The sequence below is a fragment of the Mesocricetus auratus genome, unplaced genomic scaffold, assembly GCF_017639785.1.
Source record: "Mesocricetus auratus isolate SY011 unplaced genomic scaffold, BCM_Maur_2.0 Super-Scaffold_100019, whole genome shotgun sequence".
Classification (NCBI taxonomy): Eukaryota; Metazoa; Chordata; class Mammalia; order Rodentia; family Cricetidae; genus Mesocricetus; species Mesocricetus auratus.
In genome coordinates this window covers 16,767,943-16,786,190 of record NW_024429200.1, presented here as the reverse complement: position 1 = coordinate 16,786,190, position 18,248 = coordinate 16,767,943, and the positions used below count along the sequence as shown (strand labels likewise).

The following is an 18,248-nucleotide window of genomic DNA, read 5'->3' as shown; positions in this document are numbered from 1 at the left end:
TTTAGTTCAATTTCTTGATTAGACCAATGAAATCATGTCAGTCATTATTCAGAGACATAGTATGTTCAGTATAAGATAAAACAATAAATTTTTTCAATAGTTCCCACAGTCATTGGGCTAAATAAATTTAAACCGAAACTAAATTAAATGTTTATCCTTTGAAGCTATTTCTAAGTGATAAGAAAGTAAATTTTTGCTTTAAATATTCACTTCATAGTGTTTTCATGATACATGTTACATTGTAAACCTGCTTGCTTGTTACTTTTAATTTCTAAAATAACTGTGACCTTGACTGACTTCTGGGATAACTAAAAACTGTTTTATCAGCAATCAAAAAGTCCTGTAAGGCAGTAACAGACCATAACTATTTCCTACTAAAATCTGCATCATTTACCTTCTTTTCTAGATGTTTAGTACAACTTCATATACAAAAACATACTTTAGATAATCTTGGATTACAGTGGTGTCAAGATTGTCAGTTTGACTACTCCTGGACCCAAAGCCAATTACTGCTTTGCTTTTCTTGACCCTTACAACTTTACACACACACACACACACACACACACACACACACACACACACACTTTGATTTAATGTTTTATTTACTTAATACGAAGGTCAAAACTCCCCTCACTGCCTTCCAGCTGTCTTCTCAGTCAGTCTACTTTCCAGGACAACATCAAAATCCAGCCCCACCTCCTTGGACTTCCCAGCAGGCCTCTGTCACAGGGCAGATCTTCCTGTGCTGAGAGTCCTTCAAGACTTTGGACTCCACTCTTTACAACGTATTTAGAAATCAAAACCAGATTTTCCTGTTAGAAGTTCTTCTGAACAATAAGTCTCCATTTTATCTTTATTTTGGATGAAATGCATATAAAATCTTCTTAGCATGTATATGTACTTCATGAGACAGGATGATGGTAATCAATTGACTCTAGAATCAGTTTCATATTTGTGATTTGTCCCCCCACAAACACACACACACACACACACACACACACACACATATATATATATATATTTGATCCACATATATAATTTCAAAGAGTGCTTAGAAGCAATGCTAGATATGGGGACCAAAGATATGGTAGCAAAGAGCTTAATGCATAAATGAGGAGATTCATTGTATAAGGGTTTACAGTAGAATTTAGACTACCTTACAAAAAAGAAGCCAGAATAGCATAAAGGGAAAGTCCTGAAGAAGACAAGTTTCAACTAAGGATGCACGAGTGCTACCTGTCATTTTTGTCCATTGGAACCCAGAAGCCTCCATCTCTTGCAAACCCTCAGGCTGCACCAGGTCCATGCCATCACCTCTAGTAAAGTTAAAAGGCATCTGAAACCATAGTTCTAGTCATCGAGAAGGTTCAAGATAAAGCAGCTTGTTCAAACAATATATTTAGTTTGAATATGATCGTGAGAAATAAATTGTTCCAGCCAGTGTTCTATTGCTATAAAGAGACACCGTGACCAAGGCAACCCTTTAAAAAAGCATTTAGTGGTGGGCATCTTACGGTTTCGGAGGTTTAGTCCCTCGTTATCATGGTGGGCATCATGGCAGCAGGCATGGGAGGTATGATGCTGGAAAAGTAGCTGAGAGCTACATCTTGACCCTCAGGCCGAGAAGCAGAAGGACTGGGCCTAGCCTGGGCATTTTGAAAGTTCAGTTCCCACTCCCCTCCGCCATGACACACTTTCTCCAACAAGGCCACACTTCATAATCCTTCCAATCCTATCAAAGAGCTCTACTCCTTGGTGACTAAGCATTCAAATGTATGAGTCTATGAAGTCCATTCTCATCCAAACCACCACAAATAGGGATATTACAGTTTCCCACAATTGTCTTTCCTTGAAGGAAGATAATTTGAAAATTTTAACAATGGTGCTGTCTACATGACTTGATCTTTATTTGGAATATGAAATCCATACCATTATTTTCTGCTCATATTTTCCTGTCTTCTTCCATAAACATGTATTGATAATCCATGTAAGGAATGTGTGAAGGCAGGAGGGCATCAAAATAAAAGATATCTCTTACCATAAGTATCATAATAAACCTGTTGAGTGTGCTGGCACATATATTTAATCTTAGCACTCCACAGCAGAAGCACTTGGATCTCTGTGACTTTGAGGTCACTGGTCTATATAATGAGATGCAGGCCAACCAATGCTACATAGTAAGACCCTGTCTCAAAAGGATAATCTTGAAAGTCAGTCAAGGGTTAGATACAACACAAATAGTTACCGTGTATAAAGTCAGAGAGACAGCCTCATGAGAGCAATGAGCACAATCTAAAGGAAGAGGGGTATTAACCCTCTCTTTTTGGAAGAAGGAAGCATTCAAGCTTGTGTGAAAGGGAAAGTAACTGACAACTAAGAAACCTGAGAAAGGAAACCACACAGAGGCAAAAGCATCAAGAGTGCATGGTCTTTCTGGAGACAAACAAGCGACTGAGCGCAACTGGAGCCATTTAGATTTAGTGCACACACACACACACACACACACACACGCAATGATAATCATAATATAACAATGAGATTAGGGGTGCACAGGAGGTGATTAAAATCATTGATCCTACAGAGAGGTACAGAAGGATGGAATCTATGTGTATCCACTAAGGTCTTCCCCATAGTCAATTTGATGATGGGACAAAGCACTGAGAATTTATACTGGAAAAGGAATGGCCCCACATGGTAACAAATAATCCAGATGAGAAGAACACCCATATTCACTTAAATGAGTATCCATTATAACATACAAGAGACAAAGAAAGGCAACCCCACTTCATGGTGATTTTCCTGGAGGGATAGGGAGGGAGAAGATAGGAGTTACTATGACCCCCCCCACCTCCTAATATCAGGTTAATTACAAAGTCTGATCAGACTCAGACATCTGTGGCTTATGTCTTTGCCTGCATGGTCTATTTGACACAGGCAGTATCATCAAGATGTGGAACAGAACCATTTCCCTACAGTCAATGAGAGCAGGTTTGGAAAGGAACACATGAATAATTAAGGGAAAACAGAGCAACAGCAAAAAGCAGGTTGGTGGGAAGGTAGAGAAATCAATAGTAACATTCATGTTTCTATCGAAAGTAGTGGTTCTCAAGCTTCCTAATGCTGTGACCCTTTAATACAGTTCTCCATGGTGTGACCCTTGGTGTTCTCCATGGTGTGGTAACCCCCAACCATAAAATTATACTCATTGATATTTTATAACTGTAATTTTGTTACTGTTATGAATCATAGTGTAAATATCTGTGTTTTCCTATGGTCTTAGGCAAATCCTGTGAAAGGGTCATCTGGCTCCCAAAGGTGTTGTGACCCACAGATTGAGAACTGCTGATCTAGAGCAAGTGAGTAGATGAGACAGGTTCGATGACCTCTACAGACAAGGACTCATATGGAGGTGAGGGTGACTTTGGGCTATCACATCACCCTGAAGAATACTCTTGGGATCTCCAAAGGGGCAGAAGACAGTGGGAATTGGACAATTGGGCACGTGGTTTAGAAGTTCCTAAGGATCTGGTCTGGAACCAGAACTAAAATTAAAGCCAATGGTAATCTGAAGTCGAGTAGAAGGGTGCACAAATAGGAAGACAGGAGGGTATCTAAAGTAATAAAAAGGTGTTTTTTTTTAAAGAAAAAAATATTCTCAACTAACAAGAACCACAGAAGTAGAATCACAGCAAACAAGTATCTTAGAAAACTGTGTCCTTTACTTCTTCTGGGTGGATTAACTTTTAATTGTCTGGAAAGATCAGGTTTCTAAAAGGAAATTTGTTGCTATGGAAACTGACTTTCAATATCAAACAGGCAGTTTGACCACAACAAGGTAATTACTTTAGTTTTCCTTATAATTGCATGATTTCTTGCTTTTCAATAAATATATATATATCTGCTGATCAGAAATGTCCAGTCAGCTAGGGCTGTGGTGATCCAAAGCATACACATAGGTCTCCAGCTAACTTCCCAAGCTGCTGACCACTGGGTACCAAAGACTCAGACATTCTGGGACTTTAGTACTTTGCACACCATCAGAATGGGCAACTCTCCAAATTCAAGTAACCATGAGCAAATCTCCTCGGTCAGGCACATGAGAATCTCATGTTCCCTGTTAGTCTATTTGAGGGTACAGTTCAAGTATTCAGCTGTATTAAAAGAGTAAATATATAGGATTTAAAGACATATCAAAATATCAAAACTTTACAGAAGTTCTTACATTGTTACTCTCTCCTTTAGATCATAATTTCACATTGCTAAATCGGGACCCACTCACCTTTAAGTAAGACCACTAACCTTATCCAGAAAACATTGTATAGCAGCTTCCTGCCTCTCCATTCGAGCAACGTATCTCTGTCTCCCGATGGAAGAAATTATCTGTATCTCTTTTTCCAAAAGTTCGCATAGAGCAGCCTTCCTTTCAGCTTTAGCTAAATATTGGTTAATTTGTGCAACTTCTTCTTGCCGCCAAACTAGAGGAATAACATGAAAGACTCATGAGTTGTCAAAATCCACCGCTTTCTAAAAGGCAGAGAATTTTTTTTACTTTTTAATTATATTAATTTACCTGATCATATTCATATTTTTATTCTTTTAGTTATGGCTGTGTGGGGCTGTCTACATGACTACAGATGCTCTTGGAGGCCAGACGTGTCAGATCCCTCTGGAGCTGGAGCTACAGGTGACTATAGCCACCTTATGTGATTGCTGGAAATCAAACTCAGGCCTCAGCTTTCCAACACTCAAGCTAAGATAATTTTGCGCAGCTCTTAGTTCAAATGTACTAAGTGTTCTTAACGTTTTTGGGTCTCCCACACCGTTGCTCCTTCATTTACCCTTGCAGCTTCTGCAAGTCTGGAGACTTTCTTTGATTTCCTCTGCTCTTCCTTCCCTTTCTCTGCTACTTCTTACTCCATCTTACCATCTGCTTCCCCGACGACCCAAAATAGTTTTATACACAAGAGTTTACATTACTTATGACATTTATTGTATCACTTTCTATTTTGACAAAACTCTAAATCACACCATACAAATTTTAGATTAACTGCATTATGTTATAGTAATTCTTGAGGTGTTTTAAAGCCCTGGTCAGTATAAGTAAAGATGATATTGCATAAATATAGCCCAAGATCATATCAAAAAACTCCAAAGAGCAATAATTTAGTAAACCCATTCTATCTAAATATAGATCTACATCATCACAAATGAATTTCTATATCATATCTCAAGTTTAAATCAAAGGTTCTAGACTCAGATATGATTTTAATCAAGGTTCTATTTAAATCCTTAAGCAAACTAAATTTGAGGAATAAAATTATTTTTCACTTCATATTTCAAAACTGTCAAGCTTATAGTGACAGAGCATAGGATAGGAAATGACCTTAGAAATGAAATTGCTCGACCCTACATCCAATATCGTAGCCTCCTCTCAGCAGCTTGGCTAGGAATAATTGACCTGCCACAGAGCCAATTTCTTGAACTACATGTCACCTCTTTGCCCAACAGAAGGTAGTGTCTCATGTCTCTCTTACATTTTCCCTTCTCAAGACATAAACACTTTCATTTTTAAATTGTACATTATGTGTCATAATTTCCTCTCACATCCAGGTCAACCATTTCCTGTTTCCTAACATAGCACTCAAAATATGCTGTCAAATTCTGTCAAAATAGAGGCTTCCGCACAACCTGCCAAACACTGTCCTGACTGAAGTGACAAAAAGATGAAGGAGGGCAAAGGGGAGAGATAGAGAGCATCAATAGAAATAAGAAAAGAATGCGCTGTCCCGATGGCAGACAGAATTCCCAGGAAATACAATGAAGATTTGGATGAATACATTAAAAATAAACCATCGCCCAAAATACACAAGCACTACTTCCCAAACTACCACAGTATCTCTGGAAGTAGGTCTCATAGAAGAAGATGGTAAATCTCTAGCCTGACTGACCATGAAGCTAGTTCATAGTTACCATGCTTTAAAAAAGTCTCTGAAAGCCTTGGACAGCAGATCAGTACCCATCCCAAGTATACACACGGACTCTGGACTCCCATAGAACAATGTGAGGTGCACTCTCACCCTGAACTCTTGGGGAAGGGTCTAGGCCCTGCCCTATATGAAATGACAGACTATGGACACCCCCATGGAGGGCCTCACCCTCCCTGGGGGAATGAGGGGATAACGGGGGGGGGATGGGGGGAGGACACTGGAGGAGGGGAGGGAAAGGGAGAGGGACCTCGAACTGACTTGTGAAGCAACCTTGTTTCTTATCTAAATTTAAAATGGAAAATAAAAAAAATAATAATAATAATAAAAAAAAGTCTCTGAAAAAAAAAAGCCTTAAGAGAACATCTAACATTTGACATCACAGCTGAAAACAAGGGTAACTATGTTGGTGTGTACAGAAAAAGATTTTTTGAAACAAAGTCTAAAGAAAGGCGAATAATGCAATGGGTAATGCATTATGTTTAAAATATGAGATTACATATTAATGTGTAATTATGTCACATATTAATACTTTACATATTAATCTGTTGCTGTTTAAATAGAATAACTTCAAAGATTTCTTTCCTTTCCTTCTTTCTTTCTTTCTTTCTTTCTTTCTTTTTTTGAGAAAGTTTCTCTGTATAGCTCTGACTGTCCTGGGAACACACTCTGTAGACCAGGCTGGCCTCAAACTCAGAGATCTGCCTCCTTCTGTCTCCCTGAGTGCTGGGATTAAAGGTGCGTGCCACCACTGCCAGGCAACTTTGAAGATTTGTAATAATTAATTTTATTTATGTGCATGTGTGTCGTTTGTCTTGTGTGTATGCCACAAGTGTCCACAGAGGCCAGAAGAGGGCGGCAGATCTCCTAGAGCTGGAGATACAGATGGTTGTGGGCCAACCAACGTAAGTGCTGAGAGCCAAACTCAAGTCCTCTGGGAAAGCACCAAGCCCCCTGCACCACTGAGGAGCTTTGGAGGACTGCGGTGGCATGATATTCTCACGACACACGTTTGAAACGAGGTGACACCAAAACTGAAACATGGAAAGTTGGTCAAGACGAGCAAAATGAAAGCAGAACCCACATCATTCTTTTAAGAAACAGGACTCAAAAACACACCACCTGAGGTGAAAGATCTACGACCTAACTATCGTGACTGTTTATACCAGAAGCCATGTGATCATGTTCCATCCATCCACCTGTAAACACAACTGTAGTAAGTGTATGTTGCAATGCAGAAAGCAGGACAAAGTACAGATGGGTTTATTTATAATCACTTCACATGCCGGGCATTGGTGGCACACGCCTTTAATCCCAGCACTTGGGAGGCAGAGGCAGGACAGTCTCTGTGAGTTTGAGAACAGCCTGGTCTACAGAGCGAGTTCCAAGACAGGCTCCAAAGCAATACAGAGAAACCCTGTCTAGAAAAAAAAAAAAAAAAAGATCACTTCACACATAGGAGCCAGTTGAATCTCCCTGACAAGCCAGGGAGGAAGCAGGTTTTGTCATCTCTGGTCTTAGTGAAAAGGGAACTGAGGTAAAGTAATGTGAACCTGCCCAAGGACAGACACCAGACATGGCATGCTGGTGTCATGATCCAAGCTCGAGTAGTCACGCTGTATGGAATACATGATTCTATCAAAAGCAGAAAAAACACAATATCCTTTCTTCTGAACATGAGACATAGCCTTTGGCTCACTACAAAGGCTTCATTTAATCCAGTGGCCATCAAATTCTTTCCTTCTGCATGGAAATAGCGTGTAAGTACAGTGTCAGGATGATATTTCTAAGGATGTTCCCAGAATCTCTTCTGCTCACACAATCAAACCTATCTTTACTCTGGACTTTTAAAAAAGCATTTTCTAGCCCGGTGGGGGTGTTGCACACTTTTAATTCCAGCGGTTGGGATGCAGAGGCAGGTGGGTCTATGTGGGCCTGAGGCTAGCCTAGTCTACCGACAGACCCTGTCTAGAAAAAGCAAAAAATATAGAAGTGGGCCTGGTTCCGGTCTGCCTTCCGGTGCCCCACAGAAGCCTCCTGAGGCCTGGGGACTGCACAACGGGGAACTCATCCCAGTGGTCCAGCCCATCTGGAGTCTGTCAGCATCCTTCTCTCACCTCCACCCACAGGAAGAGGAGAGCCATCGGAGTATTGGACCTGCTTGTACTCACCGGAAGAGAACCTTGGACCAGTGCCCACCAGGAGAAAAAGAAACTCCTCCTGCACCCACTGGAAGAAGGGATGGGAAGAAGACAATATAAAAACACATTCAGCAACAGAAAAACCAATAAACGCCACCGGAGTAAAAAAGACAAAATGGCAGCCCACAGAACAGGAAAAGATATTCACCCACCCCACATCTGACACAGGGCTGATTTCCAAAATATACAAAGAACTCAAGAAGCTAGACACTGAAAGACCCCGGCCCAGTCTAAACAGGCAGCCGAGGCTTATGGAAAATTCCGTTTCCCCCACAATTGAATAGTCATTGCTATCAGAGGGGAGCTCAGTTCAAGGTCCCCACAGCTGAATAGTCTTTGCTATCAGAAGGGAGCTCTGACCAGATGGCCAGCCCAGCAAGATTGGGCAAGCACAGAGACCTATTGTTCCTCAGATAGGGCCAAGGCTGAGACTTGAGTTCCAAGCAAAACCTCAATTGCCCTCATTCTGAGCCCCAGCCTCATTTAAATTGCCCAATCAGGGTCCTGTAACTAGGCTTCTCGCTTCTGTACTGCGCTTTTTGCTATAAAAGAACCCCTGAGTCCCCAGCTCGGGGCTCTCAGTTCCCGAGACTGAGACGCCCCGGGTACCCGTGTATTATCAATAAAGCCTCTTGCTGTTGCATCCAAGCTCGTGGTCTCGTTCCTTGGGTTCGGGTCTCCCTCCCGTGAAAGTCCCCCGCTTGGGGTCTTTCAACACCAACATACCAAATAATCCAATTAAAAACTGGGGTACAAACCTAAACAGAGAATTCTCAACAAAAAAAACTCAAACGGCCAAAAGACAAATAAGGGATTGGCAAACATCCTTAGCTATCAGGAAAATGCAAATCAAAACGACTCTGAGATACCATCTTACATCTATCAGAATGGCTAAGATCAAAAACACTGATGATAGCTTATGCTGGAGAGGTTGTGGAGTCATGGGAACACTCCTCCACTGTTGGTGGGAGTGCAAACTTGTACAGTCACTTTGGAAATCAGTATGGCAGCTTCTCAGAAAATTGGGAATTAATCTACCTCAAGACCCAGCAATATCACTCTGGGGCATATACCCAAAGGAGGCACACTCATACCACAAAAACATTTGCTCAACTATGTTCATAACAGCATTATTTGTAATAGCCAGAACCTGGAAACAATCTAGATGCCCTCAACTGAAGAGTACTACTCCACAGTAAAAAAAAAAAAAAAAAAAAAAAAAAAATCTTGAAAATTGCAGGCAAATGGATGGGGCTAGAAAAAACCATCCTGAGTGAGGTAACCCAGACCCAGAAAGACAAACATGGTATGTATTCAGTCATAAGTGGATATTAGATGTAAAGCAAAGGATAACTACACTACAATCCACAACCCCAGAGAAGCTAGGTAAGAAGGGGGACCATAAGAGGGACACACTTGGAAGGCCCCAGGAAGGGAAAATGGTTAAGATCTCCTGGGTTAAGTGAGAGAGGGGTAGAAGGGAGGGGATGGGAGATGGGAATATGAGAGATCAAGAAGATTGAGTTGGGAAGGGATGGAGGGGGAGAGTAATTAAAAAGATATATTGATAGAGGGAGTCATTGTGGGGTTAGAGAGAAATCTGGTGCTTGAGAAATTCCCAGGAATACACAAGGATGACCCTTGCTAAGACTCCTAGCAGTAGTGGAGAGAGTGTCAGAATAGGCCTTTCCCTTATATCTGACTAGTGACTAATTGTCATCACAGAACCTACATGCAGTCACTTATGAAAGCAGATGCAGTGACCCACAGCCAAGCACTGGGATGAGCTCCTGGAATTTGGGTGAAGACAGGGAGGAGGAATCATATGAACAAGGAAGGTCAAGACCATGATGGGGAAAACCACAGAGACAGCTGACCTGAGCTAGGGGTAGTGCATGGACTGGAAGCCGGGAAACTGCATGGAACTAAACTAGACTGGGTGACAGTTGTGTGACTTGATCTTTGGGGGAGGGATAGCACCAAGACCTATCCCAGGAGCATGAAATGGGTTTTTTTGGAGCCCATATCCTTATGGTGAGATGCCTTGCTCAGCCTTGATACAAGGGGGAGGGGCTTGGTCCTTCCTCAACTTCGTTGACTTCCAGACCTCGTTGACTCCCCAAGGAGGAGTGGATAGGGGGTGGGAAGGGTGGGAGATGGGGACAGGAGAAAGGGAGGAAGAGGGAGCTGGGGTTGGTGTATAAAATAAAAATTCTTAAATAAAAAAGAAATGTGGGGTTGGTTTAACAAATCAGAACTCAATTGATATAAATCTCTGTGGCATGGACTACAGAACAAATTGTATAATTCTTTGAATACTGAAAAGGCAGGTGTCAAGACACAGCATTCATCCCCCCCCAATAAAAAATTTTTCAGACATTTACTTATAATAATGAATGCCTTCAGTCAAATAAATAACATCAATAAACACCTAAGCTAAGGTAAAATAATACCCATTGTGAAAAACTGGAAGTACTCTCCCTAACTTCTCATTGGTCGGTTCCATGTGAATAAGAAGTGAGTCGTCACAAAATTCAAAGTCCTAGCAGACTCATTTGTACAAACTTGTTCTAAACATTACTCAGAAAAGCAAACAACTTAAAATAGTCAAACCTGTTTAAAAAAAAAAACTAAACCAGACAAAACACTCAGAGGACTAATAGCCCCTCATTTCGATATTTGTGAAACTACAGAAATCAAAACTGTGTAATAATGGTATAAAGCTTAACAAATAATTCAATGGAACAAGATAAAGGTTCTAGATATTTCTAGACAGACCCACAAGTAAACAGTTAACTGGTTTCTGATAAAGATAGAAAATCAATTCAATAGGGAAAATGTCATTCAGTTAAAAAAAATAGCTAAAAGCAAATTATGTTAAAAACAAATTGATTTCCACACATACAACAGGTAAACCAATTTTATAAAAAAAAAAACAAAATGGGCTCAAAAAGTCCATTCTGATGCCAGGGATAAATACTAATCTAGTACCCAAGACCCCAAAGATTGTCAAGGCCTCCCCACTGACACCCACATTCAGGGGGTCTGAATCAGTCCCATGCTGACCTCTCAGCCATCAGTCTGGGGTCCATGACCTCTCCCTTGTTCAAGTCAGTTGTCTCTGTGGGCTTCACCATCCCAGTTTTGACCCCTTTACTCCTCACTCTCTACAACCGGGTTCCATGAGTTCAGTTCAGTATTTAGCTGTGGGTGTCTGCCTCTGCTTCTATCAGTCACTGAATGAAGGCTCTAGGATAGCATATAAGGTAGTCGTCAATCTCATTATCGAGGAAGGGCATTTAAGGTAGCCTTTCCACTATTGCTTAGATTGCCAGTTGGTGTCATCCTTGTAGATCTCTGGAAATCTCACTAGTGCCAGATCTCTCCGCAAACCTATAGTGACTCCCTCTATTATGGTGTCTCTCATCCTGCTCTCCTCTATTCTTCCCCAAATTAACCTTATCTTCTTAAATAAGTATCATTCTGTTTCTATTACTAAGGACATAATAAAAAAGAAACTTGTTTTGGATTATGGATTGTAGTTCAAACCATGCAATTGTCACTCTGAGCCACAAGAGGGCAGCAATTACAAGGCACAGTTGGGAAGAAGGACTGAAAACTTGAAGAGAGAAGTGGCATAAAACACCTATCTTGTAAACAGATACTGAGTACCCCCTCCAAAAATGACTTTAAAATTAGTCTAAATATCTTAATTCATAGTTTTAAATCGAAAAACTGAAATAAATTTCCTACATAAGAAATGTCTAATTTGTTTTCATTTTAACCATACAATTCCTGTATAGCCATATGTAAAATGCATGTTCTATGTTAACAAAGAAACCCTGTTAAGATTAGCCGCCACGGGGCAGGCACTCCACATGCATTTCGGTAAATGTTATATTTGTGTTCTTCACTCTATTGAGCCTTCTGAATAAAATGCAACTGAAACGGTTGAATCCTTTTCAGAATTGGAAAACAGGTTTACAAGAAGAGGTCAATCTGTCTACCCAACACTGTCAAACAGGGAAGGCAGAATTTGATCTTTTCTGATGTTTCTCAAAGTTGCCCATCATCATGACAAAAATAACAGTGACACCCTTGGCTAATTCATATATGACTTAAAATATCATTCTCATATATTCCTGCTATAATAGAATGTTAGTTTTATGATTATAGGATTTTTTCCAGGAAACATGACTAACAATACCCTCTATGAATCACCAATTATGAAATGATCCTTATACTACATGGGGTAACCACAAAAACAGATAACAATGCTTAATGTTATAAATAATCAGAGAAGACAAAGGCTTATTCTCTTGACTTGAAAGACACTGTTCAACTACAATGAAATTGGGGCTACTTTTGATTGTTAAAAATCTGTATTCTTCCAAGAACCCAAGCTCTCCTTTCTCAGATATGCAGTGTAAGAAAGGGCTCCTGTCTTCAGACCATTATGTTTATCTGTTCCTGGGTTTCTTTCTTCCCTTCTTCATTAATTCATTTTATGGCTATTGTTAGGCATATGAGCTAACAAAAATAAACAGAAAAATAAACATTGCCCAAATACCAATGAATCGTTCACTCATGGAGTTTGTACTCCACTGGTAAAAACAAATGCTAGACACAAGTGCTGATGACAATGAAAATTTGGTGGGACAGTGAGGACCATCAGATAACAATAGCAGTATGCTACAGCTGGTTTTCACTAACTTGGGTTTCCATGAATGCCAACAGCTGAAGAATGTTGGTTTGATTACCCATATTCTAAGAAGAGCCTGGAGTAATTGGTCTTGTCTATTGGCTTTGTCTTCCTTCTTTTCAAGTTTTATGTATTCCATTAGTTGTAAAGGCCATGAACTCTTTACTTAGGGCAATAGATACATTTCTCTCCTTGGAGCCCCTTCTTTATTCCCTATCTTCCATCATATTATCAGTCACAAAAGCCTTTGAGTAAGTGACACAGACCCTAACACTGGAAGTAATGAAATCTTTGCCTTTATCTCTAAGTAACACACATCCTATAGAGGTCATAAGATAAAATTGTTGTTGTTGTTGGGGGCTAAAGGGGAATGGCTAGAGTATAATCAGATGGGATGTGGGATGTAAGAGTCATGACTCAATGATGAATTCACAAGCCATTCAAGTATCACACAATCAGATGAGCAATGATATTCTAAAACTCCATAGTTCTCACAGCCGTGAATACATTTGTTGTTATTTAAAACACTTGCAATTTTATGTCATTCTTAATTCCCATTACAACTATAACATATTTGCTGGGTGTAGTAGAAAAGAGCATGTATTTAATCCCAGCTGAGAGACAGACCTCAGAGGCCAGTCAGCCTAGTCTATATAGTGAGTTCCAAGGCAGCCAGGGATGTTTGTATACACACACACACACACACACACACACACACACACACACACACACACAGAAGAGAGAGAGAGATGCCCTAACCTAGATTCCTAAGACAACGCCCTACAACAAGGATGTCTTTCTTTTTTCCTCATCAAGCCTATGTGTCCTGCAAAGCCCTTGTGGCACTTACGCTCCAGAGCATTGTAAAGGAGCTCAAAGTCTTCACTCGTCTTAGGGTTGTGCCTCCGGTAGTAGTCCATTTGAATCCATTCTTCCTTTTCTCTGATCTTCTTGAGCTCTTGCTCTTCCTCCCACTCCAGCCTCCTTTTCTTCTGTTGTCTTAAGCTCTCCACATAGCGCTTAGCATGCCATTGCCTGTATCGAGTCTGTATCACAATCACCTGTGTTTAAATCACAAGGAACATAGTGTCACTGACTGGTTAACCAGAACATAAGGAAAGACAACAATGAGTGTTTAGATTCAAAATTGACAACAAACCAATACTGGTGGTGTAGTTTTAATCTTTCTGAGATATTATTATGCACAATGATGTAAAAACTATGAATAATGTGCCATTATTTATATATGTGCCACTTTGGCTTTGAAATCTAGGAATACATTTCCTAGAAGAGGCCATTTGTAAACACTGAAAAGCACAGGCTCAGAGGGACTCACCTAGCAGTGGAACTGCAGCTCCTCCCCAGTGTGTCCACCCCAACCCTTCCTCAGGCCAACACCATCCCAGCTTGTCCCTGGCCCTGCTACTGTGGGGCCCCTACCCTCAATCCCAACTGGACTCTACCACTGAGGCACAGAACACACCAGTCAGAAGGGGTGAATGACCCACCTACTGGTGGAACTAACCCCCACCAGGATTTTTCCACTGTGACCATTTCTCAAACCCCAAACCAGGCCCTCCTCCCTACTCCAGAAGATTTCCCACAAGCATGTCCAGGCCACACAAACCAGAATATCTAAGTGGCCTGCCTAACAGCAGAACTGTACCTCTCCCTGGATTCTATTCACCATGACCCTTTCCCAGGCCAAAGCCATCTCTGCTCATCCCTGGCCCTGCTGCTGCTGTGTCTCCAACCTCAGTAGACTTCTGCCACTGAGGCACAGACCACACCAGCCACAAATGCCCTCCCCAATCCACAAGCAGCCCTTCCCTAGAACTCCAGCAGACTCCATAGGCCCAGACAAAATCCACACCAGCTGGAAGAACAGACACCACAGGCCCACATACAGTCCATGCCATTCAACAGAACAGCCCCAGCAGCTGTACCAGTGACCAGGCTGGTTCTGGGTAGGTGAGAATAAGACTCAGGCTCTACTAGAGGCCAGGTTGAATCTAGAGACCCAAGAAAACTTCAGTTTTACAGAGGCCAGAGCAGATCAAGGGGACCCAAGGCCCCCAAAACCCCAGTGGAGATACCCTACTGGACCTGAGGACTCACCAGTCACCAGAATCCTTGACCACTTAGTTCAGAAGACCAGAGAGGAAACAGAAACAAAGCAACAGAACACCTATCCAACAATGACAAACACAGGAATCAACACATAGATTGATAACCACCCAAAATCTAGATGCCTAAATGCCAGTGCAAGAATACAATGAATAACAGAAAGGTCAATATGTCACCACCAGAATCCTACAACAGGAAAACCTGAACTTTCCAAGCAGCTGAAGTACAAAAAAAATGGCCTTAAAAACAACTGTATGAAAAAGAGGAAATGGAAAAACATCCCTTAAAGAAATGGAGGGAAAGACAACCAAAAAATGGGAGGAAATCAGTAAATCTCTTAAAGAAAACCAAGATAAAACAAACAGTTGATAGAAACAAAACTGTTCAAGAACTGAAAATGGAAATAGAAGCTATTAAAACACACACACTGAGAGAATTCTGGAAATGGAAAACCTGAGTAAGTAAACAGGAGCTACAGATGCAGATACCACCAAAAGAATACAAGAGATGGAAGAGAGAATCTCAGTCATTGAAGATACAAAAGGCAATAGATTCATTGGTCAAAAAAATGTTAAATCTAAAAAAAATCCTAAAACAAAACATCCAGGAAATCTGGGACACCATGAAAAGACCAAAACTAAGAATAATAGGAATAGAAGAAGGAGAAGTCCAGCCCAAAGGTCAGAAAACATATTCAACAAAATCATAGAAGAAAATTTTTCAAACATAAAGAAGGACATACCTATAAAGATACAAGAAACGTACAGAACACCAAATAGATTGCACCAGAAAAAAAAGTGCCCTCACCACACAAGACTCAAAACACTAAACATACAGAACAAAGAAAAACTATTAAAAGCTGCAAAGGAAAAGGGACAAGTAACATATAAAGACAGACCTATCAGAATTACACCTGACTTCCCAGTGGAAACTCTAATAGCTAGAAGAGCCTGGACAGATGTCTTGCAGACTCTAAGAGACCCTGGATGCCAGCTCAGACTACAATATCCAGCAAAACTTTCAATCACCAATGACAGAGAAAGCATGTTATTTCATGACCAAGTCAAATTGAATTAGTATCTATTGACAAACCCAACTCTACAGAAGGTACTAAAAGGAAACACTCCAACCCAAAGAAGTTGGTTGCACTCACAAAAAAACCAAATAATAGATAATTCCCCACAAGAGGGAAACATACACAACAAAAATAACAGGAATTTAAAATCACCAGTGATTAGTATCTTTCAATATAAATGGACTCAATTTGCCAATAAAAAGACACAGACTAACAGAATGTATATGAAAACAGAATCCATCCCTCTGCTGTATACAAGAAACACACCTCATCATCAAACACAGACATTACCTCAGAATAAATAGTTGGAAAAAGATTTTCTAATCAAACATACCTAAGAAACAAACTAATGCAGCTACTCTAATATCTAACAAAATAAACTTCAAGTCAAAATTAATCAAAAGAGATGGAGAAAGGAATTTTATATTCATCAAAGGAAAAATCCACCAAGATGATGTCTCAGTTTTTAACATCTAGGACCCAAATGCAAAGGCATCTGCATTTGTAAAAAGAAACATTTGTAAAGCTAAAATCACATATCAAACCCACACATTAATTGCGGGAGACTTCAACACCCCACTCACACCAACAGACAGGTCATCCAAATCTAAACAGAGAAATACAGAACTAACAGTTATGACTCAAACAGACCTAATCGACATCTACAGAACATTTCACCCAAACAGCAAAGAATATACCTTCTTCTCTGCATTTCATGGACCCTTCTCCAAAACTGACCATATATGTTGATCACAAAACAAGTCTTAACATATACCAAAAAAAGTAAAATAACCCCCTGCATCTTATCAAATCACTATGGATTAAAGTTGGAGTTCAACAACAACACAAACTACAGAAAGCCTATAAACTCAAGGGAACTGAGCAACTCTCAACTGAATTACCACTGCATCAAGGAAGAAATAAAGAAAAAATTAAAGACTTCCTGAAATTCAATTAAAATGAATGTATAATACACCCAAACTTATGGGACACAATGAAAGCAGTGCTAAGTGGAAAGTTTATAGCACTAAGTGTCTTCATAAAGAATTTGGAGAAATTTCATACTAGTGACTTAACAGAACACCTAAAAGCTTTAGAACAAAAATAAGCAAACACAGCTAAGAGGAGTAGGTGGCACAAAATAATCCTACTGAAGACTGAAATCAATAAAATAGAAACAAAGGGAACAACACCAAGAATCAGTGAAACAAAGAATTGGTTCTTTGAGAAAATCAACAAGTTATACAAACCCTTATCCAAGTAAACTAAAAAATAGAACCAGATTATCCAAATTAACTAAAGCAGAAATGAAAAGGGGGCCATAACAACAGACACTAAAGAAATCCAGACAATCATTAGATCATACTTCAAAAAACTGTACTCTACAAAATTGGAGAATATAAAGAAAATGGAAAAATTTATTGATAGATATCACATAATTAAATTAAACCAAGATCAGATGAACAATTTAACAGGCCTATAACCACAAAGGAAACAGAAGTAGTCATTAAAAGACTCCCAACCAAAACAGCCTAGATGGTTCAGTGCAGAATTCTATCAGACTTTCAAATAAGAGCTAACATCTCAAATTATTCTTCAAATTAGTCCAAAGTACTCCACAAATTATTCCACAAAATAGAAACAGAAGGAACAGTGCCAAATTTGTTCAATGGGGATATAGTTACCCTGATACCCAAACCACACAAAGCCTGAACAAAGAAAGAAACTTACAGACCAATTTCCCTCATGAACACTGATGGAAAAATACTCGATAAAATGCTAAGAAACTGAATCCAAGGATACATTAAAAAAATCACCCACCATGATCAAGTGGGCTTCATCCCAGAGATGCAGGGATGGTTTAATATATGAAAGTCTGTCAATGTAATCCACCATATAGAAAAACTGATAGAAAAAAAACATGACCATATTAATAGATGCTGAAAAAGCCTTAGACAAAATCCGACATGGCTTCATGATAAAAGACTTGGAGATATCAGGGATGCAAGGAACATACCTTAATATAATAAAAGCAATATACAGCAAGCCAGCATCAAATTAAATGGAGAGAAACTCAAAGCAATTCCACTAAAATCAGGAGCAAGACAAGGCTTTCCTCTCTCTCAATATCTATTCAGAATAGTACTAGAAATTTTAGC

At 39.9% G+C, this 18,248-nt stretch overlaps 1 protein-coding gene across 3 annotated transcripts in view; it reads right to left on the bottom strand.

Moving 5' to 3' along the window:
• Positions 1–18,248, bottom strand: part of Iqub (IQ motif and ubiquitin domain containing) — a 60,949-nt gene that overhangs the window by 19,886 nt on the left and 22,815 nt on the right. For all 3 annotated transcript variants that reach the window (XM_040728522.1, XM_040728521.1, XM_040728523.1), the window contains 2 exons: positions 13,738–13,948; positions 4,300–4,475 (listed from right to left, as the gene is read on the bottom strand). In XM_040728522.1, the coding sequence (XP_040584456.1) occupies positions 4,300–4,475; positions 13,738–13,948 (387 nt within the window). The remainder of the gene's footprint in view (positions 1–4,299; positions 4,476–13,737; positions 13,949–18,248) is intronic.